Source organism: Ursus arctos, unplaced genomic scaffold (assembly GCF_023065955.2).
Source record: "Ursus arctos isolate Adak ecotype North America unplaced genomic scaffold, UrsArc2.0 scaffold_6, whole genome shotgun sequence".
NCBI classification, from domain to species: domain Eukaryota; kingdom Metazoa; phylum Chordata; class Mammalia; order Carnivora; family Ursidae; genus Ursus; species Ursus arctos.
Window position 1 is genome coordinate 13,794,936 of NW_026623078.1, and position 17,173 is coordinate 13,812,108.

Sequence of the window (17,173 nt, forward strand, 5' to 3'; positions counted from 1 at the left end):
GATACCTCCAACTAGAGACCCAAGGGAAGCTTTCCTCTGGCCCTTTCCATTTCTCTATCAAGTTACATCCTCTCATTATGGTCTCTAGCCACATTAGCTAGAAATTTTGGTTCTGGATGGGAATTTTGCCACAGAGGGATGAAAGAACCAACAGGCAAAGTAGGCAGGAACTTGTGAAAGCTGCCAAGGAATTCAGAAGAGATAAAAAGGAAGTGATGGGGTGGGTAAGAAATGGGTGGGAACAAGAAGAGTGGACAAGATGACAATGGACTGCAAGTAGCTTAGAGGAACAAAGAACTGACTCTACTTCCTGACTACAACATATTCAAGGGTGGGAATGGAAGCTGGTGCAGCCATTCTGGAGAACAGTATGGAAGTTCCTCAAAAAGTTGAAAATAGAGCTGCCCTACGACCCAGCAATTGCATGACTGGGTATTTACCCCAAAGATACAAATGTAGTGATCTGAAGGGACACCTGCACCCCAATGTTTATAGCAGCAATGTCCACAATAGCCAAACTACATAAAGAGCCCAGATGTCCATCGACAGATGAATGGATAAAGAAGATGTGGTATATATATACACAATGGAATATTATGCAGCCATCAAAAAATGAAATCTTGCCATTTGCAATGACATGGATGCAACTAGAGGGTATTATGCTAAGCGAAATAAGTCAGTCAGAGAAAGACAATTATCATATGATCTCACTGATATGCAGAATTTAAGAAGCAAGACAGGGTATCATAGGGGAAGAGAGGAAAAAATGAAACAAGAAGAAACCAGAGAGGGAGATAAACTGTAAGAGACTCCTAATCTTAGGAAACAAACTGAGGGTTGCTGGAGGGGAGGAGGGTGGGGAAATGGGATAGCTAGGTGATGGACACTGGAGAGGGTATGTGTTGTGGTAAGCGCTGGGTGTTGTGTAAGACTGTAGAATCACAGACCTGTACCCCTGAAACAAATAATACATTATATGTTAATTTAAAAAATAAAAAATAAAATAAATAAAAATTTAAAAAATCATTAAAATGACATTAAGCATCACTGAACTAGATTTTGATGAGAGTGGCTTTTACCAATCTGCTGCTCTTATCGTCCTGCTTCCATGGTAGAAACTGAAACAAGACCCCTGAGAGACTTAAAAAAATAAATTCACTAAAAAAAAAAAAAAAAAAATACAAGGGAATGTGAAAATATCTTGAGAGGGTGGAAGAGGAAGTGGTTTCCTTAAAAACTTGTCAACTCTCCAGAAAGGCAAGAAATTGGAAGGGTGAAAAGCTGTTGCTTAATTAGAGTGTATGCCACATGGGGTCAAACGTTGGGTCACTGAAACCAGCAAAGGTTTATCAAGCAGTAAGAGATATTTTCTACAGTATTTCTGTCTACCCATCTTCTCCTGTTTCTCCACCTGTTGGTGCAGCTCCTGAAGTTTACCCCTGAATCTAAAATACAAAACTTTAAGGTTAAACTTAAAGGTTTAAGGTTAAATTTAAAGTTAATTATATAACTTTGCAACCTAAAGATAGCTTATTAAAAATCTCTACATGCAAAAGCACTTCCAGTAAACACACACACACATACACACACACACACACATACACACACACAAAGTATAAATAAAAAGTTCTTACCGAGTAATTCTTACTTACCAAGAAGGCATAGCCATGTTCATATTTAATGTTACAGGCATAATTGGTCTACAAGGGAAAGAAAAAAACAGCAAAATAAGACTAATGTAACAAGGCATAAAACCCGATAAATTTCATCAATTAAGAATAGATAATTACTTGAGGCTTACACAAAACTGTATGCTACAATTTTAACATATGAACTGTGTCACTGCATCCACACCTGTGTCATTTTTATTACGTATCCTGCAAACGTATTCTGAAGATGAAGCAGCAGCTAGAAAGGACTAAGTTTGGCAAATAAAAAACATTTTCCTCTCTCAACTCCCTTATTTAATACTTTCAAACCAGACAGACAAGGAAAACAAGTAACCAATACAGTTGGAAATGTGTAAAATATAAGACTCTGGCTAAGGGTTTAAGGAAACGAGCAATTTACCGCACAGATATGGTACCATCAATTCCCATATGGTCAGATTACATTTTTGCTAACATTCTAAGTTTTATCTATGTACCTGATTATTTAAGAGAACTCTAAATAAATATGGGAAATATAAGTTTTGCCTAAGTGTCCAGTACACCCAATTCAGGTCTGTGATGAAAAATCTGCTGGATAACCTGATTACAGCTAGGTATAAAAGGAAAGAACTTTATAGTTTCTGACATCAACAAACACTTTCAGGATTTGAAACCAAATCAATCAGATTTCAAAATCTGTGTTCTTTCCACACTTAGGAGTGTTTTCAACATAGTAAATAAAGATCTCTCACAAACCTGACAAGTAAATAAATCCCCTTCAGAGATACCTCATGGATATCCTTAGATCTCAGATGTTTGTATATCTAAAGGAATTTTTCTAGCTGTGAGTTCAAATGACCTCCAAGAAAGTATTAAATTTCCCAACAAAAAAGAAAAAAAAATTCTATATAGCCAAGTTACCAGTTTAGTTTTAAAGAAAAACTTACTAATCTTTATTTTTAAACTAAATATTTAAAACAATAAAAACTAATTATATTCAAATGCTTTTCTAGGAAACTAAAGCTATCACAATTATTCCTCTCCAGATTCTGAATCACAAATGTAAAGATTAAAATACTTACGCATGTGGGCAGATGTATTTGATATGTGACCTTCTGATACCTGCAAAGGCTTCTGCCCATCCATGCCTGGTAGAGAAATTATTTGAACGATGCCATCAGATACCATTTTAAATCCCAATAAATCAGTAACAGAATAGCAACTTTAAAAAACTTGTTAACTCCTTATAAAATCTTAAAAGTGTGGGCCATCAATGCGATTAAAACACCACTACCAACCCAGAAAAAACTCAAAGGCTACTACTCAAGCTTTACCTACAAATAAAGATGGTATCTCCTGATTTCTGAAGAGCAGTGGGTTTTCTTTCACATATTTCCACAGGGCTTTACAATTTACAAAATATAGATATGTTTATCTCTTTATAATCTCACAACAATTGTGCCTACTAACAAAGTAGACAAGACAGATAATATAATTCACATTATATAATATAATTATTATTATATAATATGAAATATATAATATTGTATAATAATTATTATATGAGAATTCACATTATATAATATAACAATATAAATATCATATAATAATAAAAACCGCCTCAGGAGTAAATCAGTTATCTTGAACTCTACATGCTAATAAATAAATAAACAAACTCTACACGCTTACTGTACTACTAAACATAACTTTATTTAACATTCTTTACTTGTGTGTATTACGTACGTATACATGTTCAAAATGGAATACTAGAAAAACTGAAAATCATAATCCTTCAAGCCAGAAATAAGCAGTTAATCTTCTGATGTATTTCCTTCCAATTTTTTCATGTATATCATTTAAGAAACAGATTTTACAAAAATAGGATACTATACATACATAGTTTCCTGCTTGTTTGCACTTGACATTATAACTAATAGTTTTTACATGTTGCTTCTTTTTATTTTTTTAATTTTGGGGGGAAGGGGCAGAGGGAAAGGGGGGAAAGAAAGAATCTTAAGTAGGCTACACTCCCAGCCCAGAGCCAATGAAGAGCTCAATCCCACGACCCTGAGACCATGAGCTGAGCAGAAATCTAGTAGGCTGACTAACTGACTGAGCCACCTAGAATCCCCTACATGTTACTTCTATTAAAGGATAAAGTAAAAGTAATTTAAAGGGTGCCTGGCTGGCTCAGTCCATAGAAGATGGGACCTCTACCGGTCACGAGTTCAAGCCCCGTGCTGGGTATGGAGGCTACTTAAATTTTAAAAATAATTAAAACTTTAAAAAACCTTAAAATTTAAAAAGAAATTAAAATTAAATAAATAATGTGGTGCCTGGCTGGCTCAGTCAGTTAAGCATCAGACTCTTGGTTTTGGCTCAGGTCATGCTCTCATGGGCTGTGATATCAAGCCCTGTGACAGGCTCTGTGCTCAGCAGAGAGTCTGCTTGAAGATTCTCTCCCTCTGCCCCTTTCTGGACTCGCACACACGCACGCACACTCTCTCTCTAAAATAAACAAATCTTTTTTAGAAATTAAATAAATAAACAAATGTTAAATGCTTTTCTATTAACTATCTCTCTATTTTAATCCACCTTCCCCCAAAGTGTTAAAGACATACAGGAAAACTAATAACAAAGAAGTAATTTTAACACTTATGTAACACTAACTATGAGTCAGGCACTATCCTAGAGTTGTATATGTGCTTTGCATGTATACATGTGCTTATATGTGAGTTCATGTGTGTGTCTTATGTGTGTATACAGATACATGAGATATACATATAAGACTTCATTATGATTATGAAAACTACAAAAATTAAGAAATTAAAGAAAGATCTATATAAATGGACATCCCATGTTCACGGACCAAAAGACTTAATATTCTCCTTTTTAAACATTTACTTATTTTAGAGAAAAAGAGTCTATGTAAGTGGTAGGAGGGGCAGAGGGAGAGACTCTTCAAGCAGATTCCATGCTGAGTATGTAGCCTGACAAGGGGTTCATTTCATGACTCTGAGATCATGACCTGAGGGGAAATCAAAAGTTGGATGCTCAACCGACTGAGCCACCCAGGCGCCCAAGACTTAATATTCTTAAGGTGGCAGTACTCCCAAACTGGTATACACAGTCAATGCAATGTCTATCAGAATCACAGCTGGCTTTGCAGAAATTGACAAGCCAATTCTAAAATTCAGTTGGACATGTAAGAGACCCAGAAGTCAAAACAATCTTAACAAAGAGTAAGGTTGGAGGACTCACACTTCCTAATTTCAAAAGTTACTACAAAGCAATGATAATAAAGACAGAGTGGTACTGAAATAAGGAAAGACCTACAAATCAACAGATTTGAAAATACAGAAATAAACCCTCCATTTATGGTTAATTTATTTCTGAAAAGGGTGCCCCCCAAAAAAATCAATGGGGGAAGGAATAATCTTTTCAACAAAAGTAGCGGGAATTCAACAGGGTGAAGTTGGACTTCGTCTCACACCATACCTCACACCATACACAAAAATTAACTCAAAATGTACCAAAGACTTAAATGTAAGAGATAAAACTATAAAACTCCTGGGGCGCCTGGGTGGCACAGCGGTTAAGCGTCTGCCTTCGGCTCAGGGCGTGATCCCGGCGTTATGGGATCGAGCCCCACATCAGGCTCCTCTGCTATGAGACTGCTTCTTCCTCTCCCACTCCCCTTGCTTGTGTTCCCTCTCTCGCTGGCTGTCTCTATCTCTGTCAAATAAATAAATAAAATCTTTAAAAAAAAAAAAACTATAAAACTCCTAGAATATATGAAAATCTTGTGATGTTGCATCTGGCCACAGTTCAAAAGCACAAACAACAAAGAAAAAACTTAATCATCAAAATTAAAAACAATTATGCTTCAGAGGGCACTATGAAAAAAGTGAAAAGACAAACTACAGAATGGAAAATTATTTGCAAACCATATTCAATAAGGGTCTAATATCCATAACATATAAAGAACTCTTAACACCCACAAACAAAAAGACAACCTAAAAATAAATAGATAAAGGACCTGAACAGACATTTCTCCAAAGATACACAAATGGCCAACATGGACAGGAAAAGATGCTCAACATTATTAGTCATTACATAAATGCAAATAAAACCACAAGGACAGCTATGATCAAAAAGACAATAACAAGTGTTAATGAGGATGGGGAGAAACCAGAGTTTTCATATACTGCTAGTAACATGGAGTTACCAGCAATTTTACTCAAAGGAATATGATAAACAATAAAAAGGAATGAAGTACTAATATATATTACAACATGGATGAACTTTAAAAACATCATGTTAAGTAAAGAAAGACAATTGCAAAAGGCCATGTATTATATGATTCTATTTCTATGAAATGTCCAGGATAGGTGAATCTATAGGGATAGAAAGTAGATTAGTGGTTACCTAGGGTTGTAAGGGAAGATTTGGGGGTAATAAAGAGTACAGGGTTTCCTTTTGGAGTGATAAAAATGGTTGCACAGCTTTGTGAATATATTAAAGACTGAACTGCATAATTCAAACAGGTGAATTGTGTGGTAATCAAATTATATCCCAATCAAACTATTACCAAAAGAATTAAAAAGGAATAAATGACCTTAGTCCAGTCACACGGAAACATTAAACCCAAGCTGTGTGTACGGAGGTAAGGCTCCACATTTTAAAAGTATAAAGAATATGAGAGGCTAATAAACTGTTTCATAATGAAAACTTTGCAAATTACTGGAAAGGATCTTAGACCAGGAAGGAAACACATAATTGGGAAAGCTAGCAAAACTTGAATGGATTCTTTGGACTGGATGATAGTGTTGGGACAATGCTGATGTCCTACTTTGGAGTGTTGTATGCTGGTAACGTACAGTATCCTCATGCATGGGAAACACTGGAGTATTTAGAGATGATGGAAGATCATGCTTCAGGTTGATCTCAAAGAATTAAAAAAAAAAGACTTTGATCACTAGATAATGAGTATATACATACACATATGGAAACAGAGAAAAGAGCATGAGTGCATGCACAAATGCACAATGTGGTAAAAGATTAACAATTGGTACCAATGATATGGAATGATTTCTTAGATATAACACCAAAAGCACAAGCGACGAAAGGAAAAAAAAAGATAAACTGGAATTCATCAGTTTTAAAAACTGTTGTGCTTTGGGGCGCCTGGGTGGCTCAGATGGTTAAGTATCTGCCTTTGGCTCAGGTCATGATCTCAGGGTCTTGGGATCAAGCCCACGTCAGGCTCCCTGCTCAATGAGGAGTCTGCTTCTCCTTCTCTCCCCTCCACTCGTGCGCGCTCTCTCTCTCTGTGTCTCTCAAAGAAAAAATAAAATCTTAAAAAAATAAATAAAAAAAATTAAAATGGGCAAAGGTATTGAATAGATATTTCTCTAAATAAATCAAATAAGCACATGAAAAGATGATCAACGTCATTAGGAAATGCAATTAAAAACCAAAATGAGATTAACACCTCACACCCAATAGGATGGCTATAATCAAAAAGAAAGATAATAACAAATACTGGTGAGAATGTGGAGAAATCAGAACCCTCATACACTGTTGGTAGAAATGTAAAATGGTAAGGCCACAGGGGACAACAGTCTGGGAGTTCCTCAAAGGGTTGAACAGTTACCACTGATTCAGCCATTATTAAGCAAACTGAAAGCCTATGTTTATGTAAAATCTTGCAAGTTGATGTTCAGAGTAGCACTACTCCTAATAGCCAAAAAGTGGAAACAATTCAAATGTTCATCAACTGATGAATTAAAGAAACATGGTATACCCATAAGATCAATACATGGATATCCTTCTTCCACAGAATATTATTTGGCAATAAAAGGAATAAAGTACTGGTACACATTACAACATGAATGAACCTGAAAAACATGCTTTGTGAAAGAATTTAGACACAAAAGGTCATATATCGTCTGATTCCATTTATATGAAATATCCAGAACAGGCAAATCCACAGAAACTGAAAGATTAGTGGTTGCCAGTGAAAGGAATGAGGAGTATCTGCTAACGGGTATGCCATTTCCTTTCGGGATGTTGAAAATATTCTGGAATTAACATAGTAGTGATGGTTCCACAATTTTGTAAATATACTAAAAACTATGGAATTGTATACTTTAAAAGGGAGACTTCTGGGGCGCCTGGGTGGCTCAGTCGTTAGGCGTCTGCCTTTGGGTCAGGTCATGATCCCGGCGTTCTGGGATCCAGCCCCGCATCAGGCTCCCTGCTCAGCAGGAAGCCTGCTTCTCCCTCTCCCACTCCCCCTGCTTGTGTTCCCTCTCGCTGCCTCTCTAATAAATAAATAAAATCTTTAACAAAAAAAAAAAGGGGGTGACTTTTATGGATGTGAATTATATATCAATAAATAACAATAACTAAGTAAGTTTTTCAAAAGCGGCAGGCCAGATTTGAACTGTGGCCTACTGTTTGCCAGCTACTCTTCTACACAAGAAATACTAAGAACTCTTATATGAGAAAAAGGAATAGGAATCTTGAATTCTAGTCCCAACTATGCCTTTACCTAGAAGTATGGCCTCAGACAGTTCAGTGTAGTGGCTTTTAAAAGTGTCATCCCCGGACCAGTAGTATTATCTAGGAACTTCTTAGAAAAGCAAATTCCTGGGCCCCATCTCGGACCCACTGAATCAGAAACTCTGGTGGTGGGGACCAACAATCAAGCCTTTCAGGTGACTTTTATACGTGCTACAGTATGAGAATCAATGTCCTTCCAGTCCTCAGTTTTCCCATCCATAATCTGCGCTGGTTGTACTAGACGATTTCAAAGATCCCCACAGATTATAAAAATCTTTGACTGTAACTGAATTATACAAAAGTATGGCCAACTTGTCCTTTTGATAATTGTCAAAGTCAGTGGAAACCTCAAGATTTAAGAAGTCTACACAAAGCTTCAGTTAAATGGACTCTAACGTTCAGAAACCTAGATCAATGAGAATATATGTCACTTAATTATTAGAAACAGAAAAAGAAAACAAAACACACACACACACACAAAGGTTTTATGGGTTCAAAAAGTTAATTTCAAGGCATATCCCAAGAAATACTACAAATCCACTCTATTTTACTTTTCAATTGTGCTTTTAGAAAAGACTACAAAGTAACTAAAGTATTTTCATTATGTTCACTACTCCAAAGTAATATGGTGTAGAACTAAAAACTCAAAAGATTCCACAAGAAACACAACTCATCACCATCCACGTTCCAGTAGCACTGTAATGGAATCTCCTCTACCCGTCCTAATGAGCATTACCAGCTACCTGGTAAAATAACCCAAGATGGGTCAGATTCTTTTTTTTTTTTTTTAAGATTTTATTTATTTGTGAAAGAGATTGAGAGAACGAGTGGGAGGAGGGGCAGAGGGAGAGGCAGGCTCCCTGCTAAGCAAGGAACCCGATTGAAGACTCGACCCCAGGACCCTGGAAATCATGACCTGAGCTGAAGGCAGATGCTTAACGGACTGAGCGACGCAGGCACCCAAGATTGGTCAGATTCTTTAATGAACAGATAAAGTCAGAGCTGGGGTGGTCCATTTTTGGGTGATAAGGAAAGTGTGTCAGCAGACAGAACTGTGCAAATATACAGAAAGAAGCAAAAGTGAGAGACCACAAGGGCACAAAAGACAGAGAGAATAGCTTTGGTGTAGCTGACTGGGTAGTCCCCACAAAATTCATGTCCACCTGGAACCTCAGAATGTGACCTTATTTGGAAAGAGGCTCTTTGCAGATATAACCTGTTAAGGATCAAGATGAGATTTGCTAGGATTAAGATGGGCCCTAAATCTACTAACTGGTGTCCTTATTAGAAGTGATGTAAAGAAAAGAAAAGAGAGAACACAGATAAATAGCAAAAAGGTCATGTGAAGAGGGAGGTAGATATTGGAAGTATTGCCACAAGCAGAGGAATGCCAGGAGCCATCAAACCTGGAAGAGGCAAAGGATTCTCCCCTAGAGCCTTTGGAGGGAGTGCATATAGTCTTTCTGACACCTTGATTTTGGACTGCTAGCCTATTTAACTGTGAGAATAAATTTCTGTTGCTTGAAGCCATCTAGTTTATGGGTTTTTACTATGGCAGCCCTTGGAAACTAATACACTTGGTGACTAGTTCCCAATTATATGTCTTCCCCATTAATTCCTCATTCATTCATTCATTCATTCACTCAACAGATACTTAGCTGTTCTACATACTCAGTACTGTCCAAGTCCTGGGGATGCAGTATTAAGTTAAATAGAAAATACCTGTGTTCTCAGGTGAATTTTATAGCATGTGAGTTATATATCAAGGAAATTAAAAAAAAAAATCTTTGCCTTCATGGAGTTTATATACAAGAGAGCTATGCTTGTATCCTTCCATAAATACCCCTTTTTGCTTAAACTAGTTGAACAGTTTCCTAGTCCTTATAACTAAATGATCCCCAGATCACATTCTATGATTCTCTTAGTTTTTGATTATAGAAGGACTTGCAAATGAATGGTCATAAAATATACCCATGTTGCCAATTCAATATTATTTTCAATTATCTCCTTATTTGATCTCTCAGTAAGGCTTAATCTACTTAACCAGTTTCTGTCTTTGAAACTTTTGGGTTTTCTTATTTTTGTCTTTTTTTTTTCTTTTGAAACTTTCTTTTCTAAGCTTTACAATCTCCACAACCTAGAAAAATCTCACATAGATTGGTAACACAGATCAGTAATTCCTGGAATATATGAAGGGAAGGGTAAGTTTACACGAAGAGGGCCAAGCTTTTCATCTGGCCTTTTCTCCTTCCTGCTCCCCTTAACTGGAACTGAGCTTACAGGTGTCACATTCAGCTGGGAGGGGGGTGGGGTGGGGGAGTTGTTCCCATTTTGAAGCAAAGCTGTGGGCTGGGGCACCTAGAGAGGTGGAGGGCAATGCCAAAGTGGACTACTGACCAGAATTGCCACAACAGAAGCCAGGTTTCTCAGAGAATTAAAAATACGGAAAGGGGAAGGCTAGAACAAACCCAGTGGTGCTAGCTGGAACAGGAGGAATCAGTATACACCGCCAAATTTTAATATATGTAAATACCAAAATTGATATAGATGTGTGTCTACACATGTATGTTATGTAGCTACACTCCTAGCTCTGTCCACTGAAAGGATCTAGAAGTAATGATTCTAGCAGTAAGCACATAAAGCACTCAGATCTTGGTTCCTAAATATTCTCTACTAAAAGGAACCTGGACTCTTGAAAAAAAAATGGCTGAATCCCAGGACTGAAGCAGGAAAAATATAAGTTGATCCTGGAAAAGATCTTGCTGGACCAGAAAGCAAGAAAGTGCTCAAGGAATGATGGGGCATGTCCCAAAGACGTAAGAGCAGCTTGAAGGGGCTTCTGACAGTCAAGCACAGGATGATGTGACTATCAAAAATATGACAGATTTAACGGTTTACAACCCTCAGAGTACAAGCACAATCCAAGAGTCTGTCCTGACACTTTAAAATGAATAAATGAATGCATACATAATAAATAAGGAAGAAGGGAGAGCTGCCAATGGGTAAATCTAGAATGAAGGATTTTTTCTAAAAGATCATTATCTGGAACTATCACAATAGATACAGACAAAAATCATTAATAGACGCTAAATCCATAGGTGAAAATTTGGTGAAAAACATATTTTCATAATATCAAAGCATCTCCCCACAAAATATTTTTAAGTAAATACACTTATTAATTTTACTGTGGAGAAACAGGGTGAACACCATCTTAACCAGGTGAAAAAAACGTAACATCACCGGTAAAGGAACAAAAATCAACATAGTATGCACCTGATAACAATCCTCTGAGATGAAGAAAGCAGTATCTCTGTGATATTACTGTCAAAAAGGCTTAAGTCAGAAGGATACATCACATAAACCCAAACTGAGGGAAAATCTACAAATTGGAATGTATTCTCAAAAAGTCTCAAGGTCATGAAAGACAAGGAAAGACTGCTCTAGACTGAAGGAGACTAAGGACACATGATAACTAAATGCAACGGTGTGATCCTGGATTGGATCCTGGGCCCATAAAGGACACAACTGGGTCAAACCAAGAAAATGTGATACAACCACAAAATACACTAAAATTTTATGGAGTAATGAGGCAATACTTCTACAATACGCCCAAATATTTCAGACATGTTAACAACTGGGTAATCTGAAACGGTATGAGGAGATCGAAATACGATTTCTGCAATACTTATGTAAATTTGAAGTTAATTTTTTTTTAAAGTTAAAAATTTTAAAACACAGTAACAATGATGGAATATAATTCACTACATAAATCTATAGTCTGTATTAAATGGGGCAGAGCAACCTAATAAAGAGTGACAGACTTAGAAAATCACATCATATTAACAATTGAGTCAAGCAAGAATCATCAATGGATGCTGAAAATATCGGGTGAAAGTTTAACATACAATCTGCAAAGTCTCAAAGTATCTCCCTACAACTTGCTTTTAACTACAAAGGGAGAATAACTGCAGTAGGGAAACCTGTAAATTACCACCTAAATCAAGTGATCCAAACCTGTAAATTACCACCTTAATCAAGTGATCCAAGTTAGCATCAATAATGGGACAAAGGCTATCATCTGTCTCCTGACATGATGCACTGAACAGGACATACCGCCTATATGGTATTTGTACCAAAAATGCATAAACTAATCTAATGAACCTAATCATGAGGAAATGGCAAACAAACCTAAACTTAGGGACTAGCCTGATCTCTGCAAAATGTCAATGTCATGAAAGACAAAGAGCTGAGGAATTATTCCCGATTAAGAGACTAAAGAGATATAACAGCTAAATGCAACGTGTGACTGGGAAATGGACTGCAAGGAGAAGGGATTACTAGAGGACATTACCGGGACAATGTGCAAAGTTTGAATATGTAGTATATTAGATGATAATATCAATAAAGGCCAAAATTCCTGAATGTGGTTAACTGTTCTGTGCTTACATAAGAGACTCCCCTTGTTCTTAGGAAATACATGCTGAAATATGGAAATAAAGAATCAAGGTAACTGCAACCTACTCTCACGGGGTTCAGCAAACATAGCAACACATTCAATAAATAAAGAGATTAGTGGATCTGGGTAAAAGGTATTGAGGAATCTCTATTCTTGCAACTCTTCCATAAACTTGAAAGTATTTCAAAATAAAACATTTTTAAAAATGCAATAAAAAACAAGTATCTCTGGGTTTTAGGATTTCAATTCATTCTCATTCTCATATTTACAGTTTGAATTTTTTTACAACACAGATATAACATTTTCATAATCATAGAAAAAGCCAGTTTTACTTTAGAAGGAAAACTGTGATCTTACGCCATATAGAATAGTCTAAAATATATTTACTTGAATACTAGTTTCATAGTTTATTATACATGTTACTGGGAACACTTTGGTTGTCATGCTGCTTTACAACAAAACTTTTCAGAGCTTTAAACATCCTAGTGCATATGCTGTAAGTTTTTTCAAGAGGAGAATACGTCATATATTTCCTAGACACTAAGACATCATATGAGGGGAACCACTGAAAAAATAGGTTTTTAAGGAAAAAAAAAATCACAATAAACATACATGTAGTAAAATGAGTACCAATCTCAGAAACATTAAAAATATTAGGAAAATTACATATTAGAATTGACAAAATATAGAATTATACAGGTCTCTCAATCTTTTTTGGCCACCACTTTTTTCATGAGGAATCTAAAAGACACAGACCTTGAGACCTAAATTACCAGACAGTACACCTTGGCTGGCTCTACAAAAAAGAACCTTAACCAAAAAAAGGGGAAAGCTGCCCATTTTAATAGCAACAAACTGAATCACTTAATCCCCATCATCCTCCAAGTTAACCTGACAAATATAAACATTAAATTGCCGCTTGTTGGATTGATTGGTTCTGAATTTCATCATGTATTCATGGAACCAATTTAGAGTCAGCTTTTCTTTTCTTTTTTTTTTCTTTTTCTTTTTCTTTTCCTTTTTTTTTTTTAAAGAGGGGGAGAGATATAAAGAGAAAGACGGGTGGGGAGCAGAGGGAGAGGGAGAGAGAGAATCTTAAGCAGACTCCATGCCCAATGTGGAGCCCAACACAGGGCTCCATCTCACCAGCTGAGATCATGACCTGAGCTGAAAGCAAGATTCAGACACTTAACCAACTGAGCCACCCAGGAACCCCGAATCAGCTATTCTTTAGTACTATCTCACAAAGTATTTTTAGAATTGGAGACCTTTAATTTTTTATATAAACTTAAATTCTTAGTCAAGATGCTATGGATGCTCTTGGTATTTTTAATCTCACATTGTTCATTTCCTTCATCATGTTCACTTTTAATTTCAGTCAATGGAATCTGGCTAAATTGGGGTCCACAAAGAACCTTCCTACACTGAAGCTTGCTTCTCTTGGACTGATTATTCAGGCCTGGATCTCCTTGATCGGAAACTTACAGGGTAGCAAGTTCCTCCCTAACTCTCAGCATCAAGAATAGTTTGGTTGTAAAATAGAGCTTTCTAAGCCTCTCTTTAGGTAAATAAGCAGTAAAATAGGTCTGTCATTTTCACAGGACTACCTGCTTGCCAGAAAGAGTCCTGCAACCTGTTCCCTAACTCCATACAAGGTATGTGTCATCTACTTCTACTTAGTAGACATTAAAGAACATTAGGAATCACTTTTAACAATCTAGCCCAACACTTCCTTGTAAAAATTTTATAGTTTGTTGGCCACTTTATCAAAATTTATTTATCTGCAGTCTTCCTCCAGTTCTGTAATTTTGTAACAACACTTTTGCCCAAGTTTCAAATAGATAATCACTGCTTGCTACTGCTACATACCCAATGTGGGGCTTGAACTCACAACCCTGAGATCAAGAGCTGCACGCTCTAGCGACTGAGCCAGCTGCGTCCCCTAATAATCATGGCTTTAAATTAAAAACAAAATGACTCGATAGAGAAAAAGCCTAAAGGAAAGATAAATCATATATCTAAAGTTAGCACAACAAAATTTGTTTGATCAGACTCCAAATAAATCTCTGAGTGGCCTCCCCTGACTTCAACTGATTTTTTCTTTTAAGGGAACATCTAAACACTCAATCAAAATGCTTTATACGTCACATTGCTATTACTTCCTATCAAAATCAACTACTTCTCAACCTGCCCTGAAATTTTAACTCCTGTATAGAGAGCTCTCAATTGCACACTGTCTCTACAAACATTCCACCCATCTCTGGCATCTAATACCCACAGCAACTCAAGGAGGAGTTTGCAATTTTAATATGTTCCAGAAACGTGAGTTAAAAAATGAGAAATTTAAGATGATGAGAGAAAAATTCTGGAAGTTTTCAAAAATGAAAAGGTTGTATTTTATTCCTGGACTATAAGTAGGACTACCAATATTCTTTAATCATTCCTAGGGTTCTCAAATAAACCTTTCATGGTATACAGTTGCGTAACCCCATTTCATTACTGTCACTAATAAGGGTACCTACCCTGTATCTCCCAATCCATGAAGGAAAATCACCTAAAAAAGAATAGGAAAAATTAATAAGCAATGCCTAAATAAACTCACACAATTGTTACACACTGAAGCTGTGGTTAAGGTGGATTCCAGAATTACAGAACACTGCCCTCAGCAAGTTAATTAATCTCTATAGACCTCTTAAATGACAAAAATCCTTAACTTCTCTCCTTGAGTTCCTAAGATAATTAATGCGACGTTTTAGCACCTAGAGGTCCCAGTTAGACATTCTTAAGTGCAAATGATCAACCACATTCTAGGAAAAAGAGTTTGTCTCTTCCGAATCTAACCACGAAAGTCTCGACAAATGCTGTAGAATTTTTCCATTGCAAAAAGGAACGAGTGTAGGGGGGTTAAAAATAAGTTTGAGATCCTCATACACAAGTTTCTTTAAAAAACAGCACCTCTGATTTTGAGACACTATATCTTCCAACTTCTTTAATTTAGAACAAGAGTGCAAGGTAAGAAAATCATTCTCTCATCCACAAATGAGACAGAAACATGCTATAAAGACACCTCGTGTTAGGGCGCCTCTCCACTAATGCCAGCGCCTCCAAGCTGGGACCGGGGATGGGGGTGGGGGTGGGGGTGGGGGTGGGAGAGGTCCGGGGGTCCCGCGGGCCGCACTAGCTCCGCAATGCGGAAGACCTGGACTCGGGGGCTGCTTGTGGGGGGGGGGGGGGGGAGTGGGACGTGAATCCTCCACCCCGGCCGCAAGCACAGCGCTCTCTCTAGGCAACACGGGCCCGGGCCGAGCCGACCATCCCCGCCGCACCCCACTCCCTTCACACCCGGCAGGGCAGAGGGCCCCCACCCACAGGTCGCCTACCGGCCTGCGACAACAACCCCACGCCAGAGGCGGCAGTCCGCAGCGGGCCGAGCGGGCCCCTCCGAACCCTGGCCGCCTCACTCACCGCAGCGGTGGCTTTCCGGACGGCGGGCACGGTGGCGGGAAGCGGGGCAGACATGTTATTGCCGCACATACACCAGCTCCACTGACTGCGCGTTTCGGAAGGAAAACCGACAGCCGGCGCCCGGCCACGGCCCAAGGGCGTGCGAGCGCCGAGTACCGGCCCGCCCCTCCGGGCGCGCGCTCAGGCGCGTGCGCGCCAATGAGGCGCCGCGCCGCCCTGCGCCCGCGGTCCGAGGGTCCTGTCTCTATCCCTCGGCGTGTCACAATGCCTGGCTTCTCCTTCCGCCCAATAGGCTGCCAACGAGAGGCGACCGGAGCTGACCTTCTGGTGCCCCACGGCCCGGGCGTAGCCACCCCAGGGAAGGTTCTCAGGCCTAGGCCGGCAGCGTGGTCCCTGGAGCCTGGCTTTATCTTCCGCTCTTGGGGCCCCGTAGTGAAAAGAATTATCTCCAAAGCCAGTCGTATCCAGCCCCAGATACTCCTTTGTTTCCTAAAGCCGGGGTATACTCGTTTGTAAGGGTCAGGAAGAAAGGCCGGTCGAGCTTTTGCCCTATTTCTATTCGGGGCTATACCAGTGTGTAGTTTGGCGGTAGATTTCCCTCCTCCTTTAAACCTCAGCAGGAAAGGAAAACAGTTGCATCAAGGATCCACAAATTATGACTGAGAGATATTGACACTGTACTGATTTAAGCACGAGACTGGACGGCCCCTTTTCTGCACTGGGTGTGAGGGGGGTGGGGGCGCTCAAAGCACATCAAACATTTGGTAGGATCTGGGAGGGGTTAAGAGACTGAAACACTTAAAGGCAGAATGCCCTGACCTTCGGAAGTTCACAATTCAGTGGAGAAACTTAAAGGATGTGTACAATCGTTAGGGAGAAGTCTAAGATAGGGAAGGAAGTTGGTGAACAAAAGGCTTTAAAAAACCCACTCCACTTTAATTCACATGATAAACAGAATGCTGAAGGATTGGGAAATCTTATTCTTACTGTTTTTTATGACTCTTATCGTGGTTTTGAGTGCTGAGAATTCAGAAAT

The 17,173-nt window shown here is 38.4% G+C and overlaps 1 protein-coding gene across 1 annotated transcript in view; it reads right to left on the minus strand.

The window, feature by feature from the left end:
• The window catches only part of LYPLA1 (lysophospholipase 1), a 35,887-nt gene extending 19,094 nt beyond the window's left edge, over positions 1 to 16,793 (minus strand). The window contains exons 1-4 of the mRNA XM_026516472.4: positions 16,138 to 16,793; positions 15,195 to 15,226; positions 2,732 to 2,797; positions 1,653 to 1,700 (exon numbers count right to left, since the gene is read on the minus strand). Of these exons, the coding sequence (XP_026372257.1) occupies positions 1,653 to 1,700; positions 2,732 to 2,797; positions 15,195 to 15,226; positions 16,138 to 16,206 (215 nt within the window). The 5' untranslated portion in view covers positions 16,207 to 16,793. The remainder of the gene's footprint in view (positions 1 to 1,652; positions 1,701 to 2,731; positions 2,798 to 15,194; positions 15,227 to 16,137) is intronic.
• Between the last annotated feature and the right edge of the window lie 380 nt (positions 16,794 to 17,173).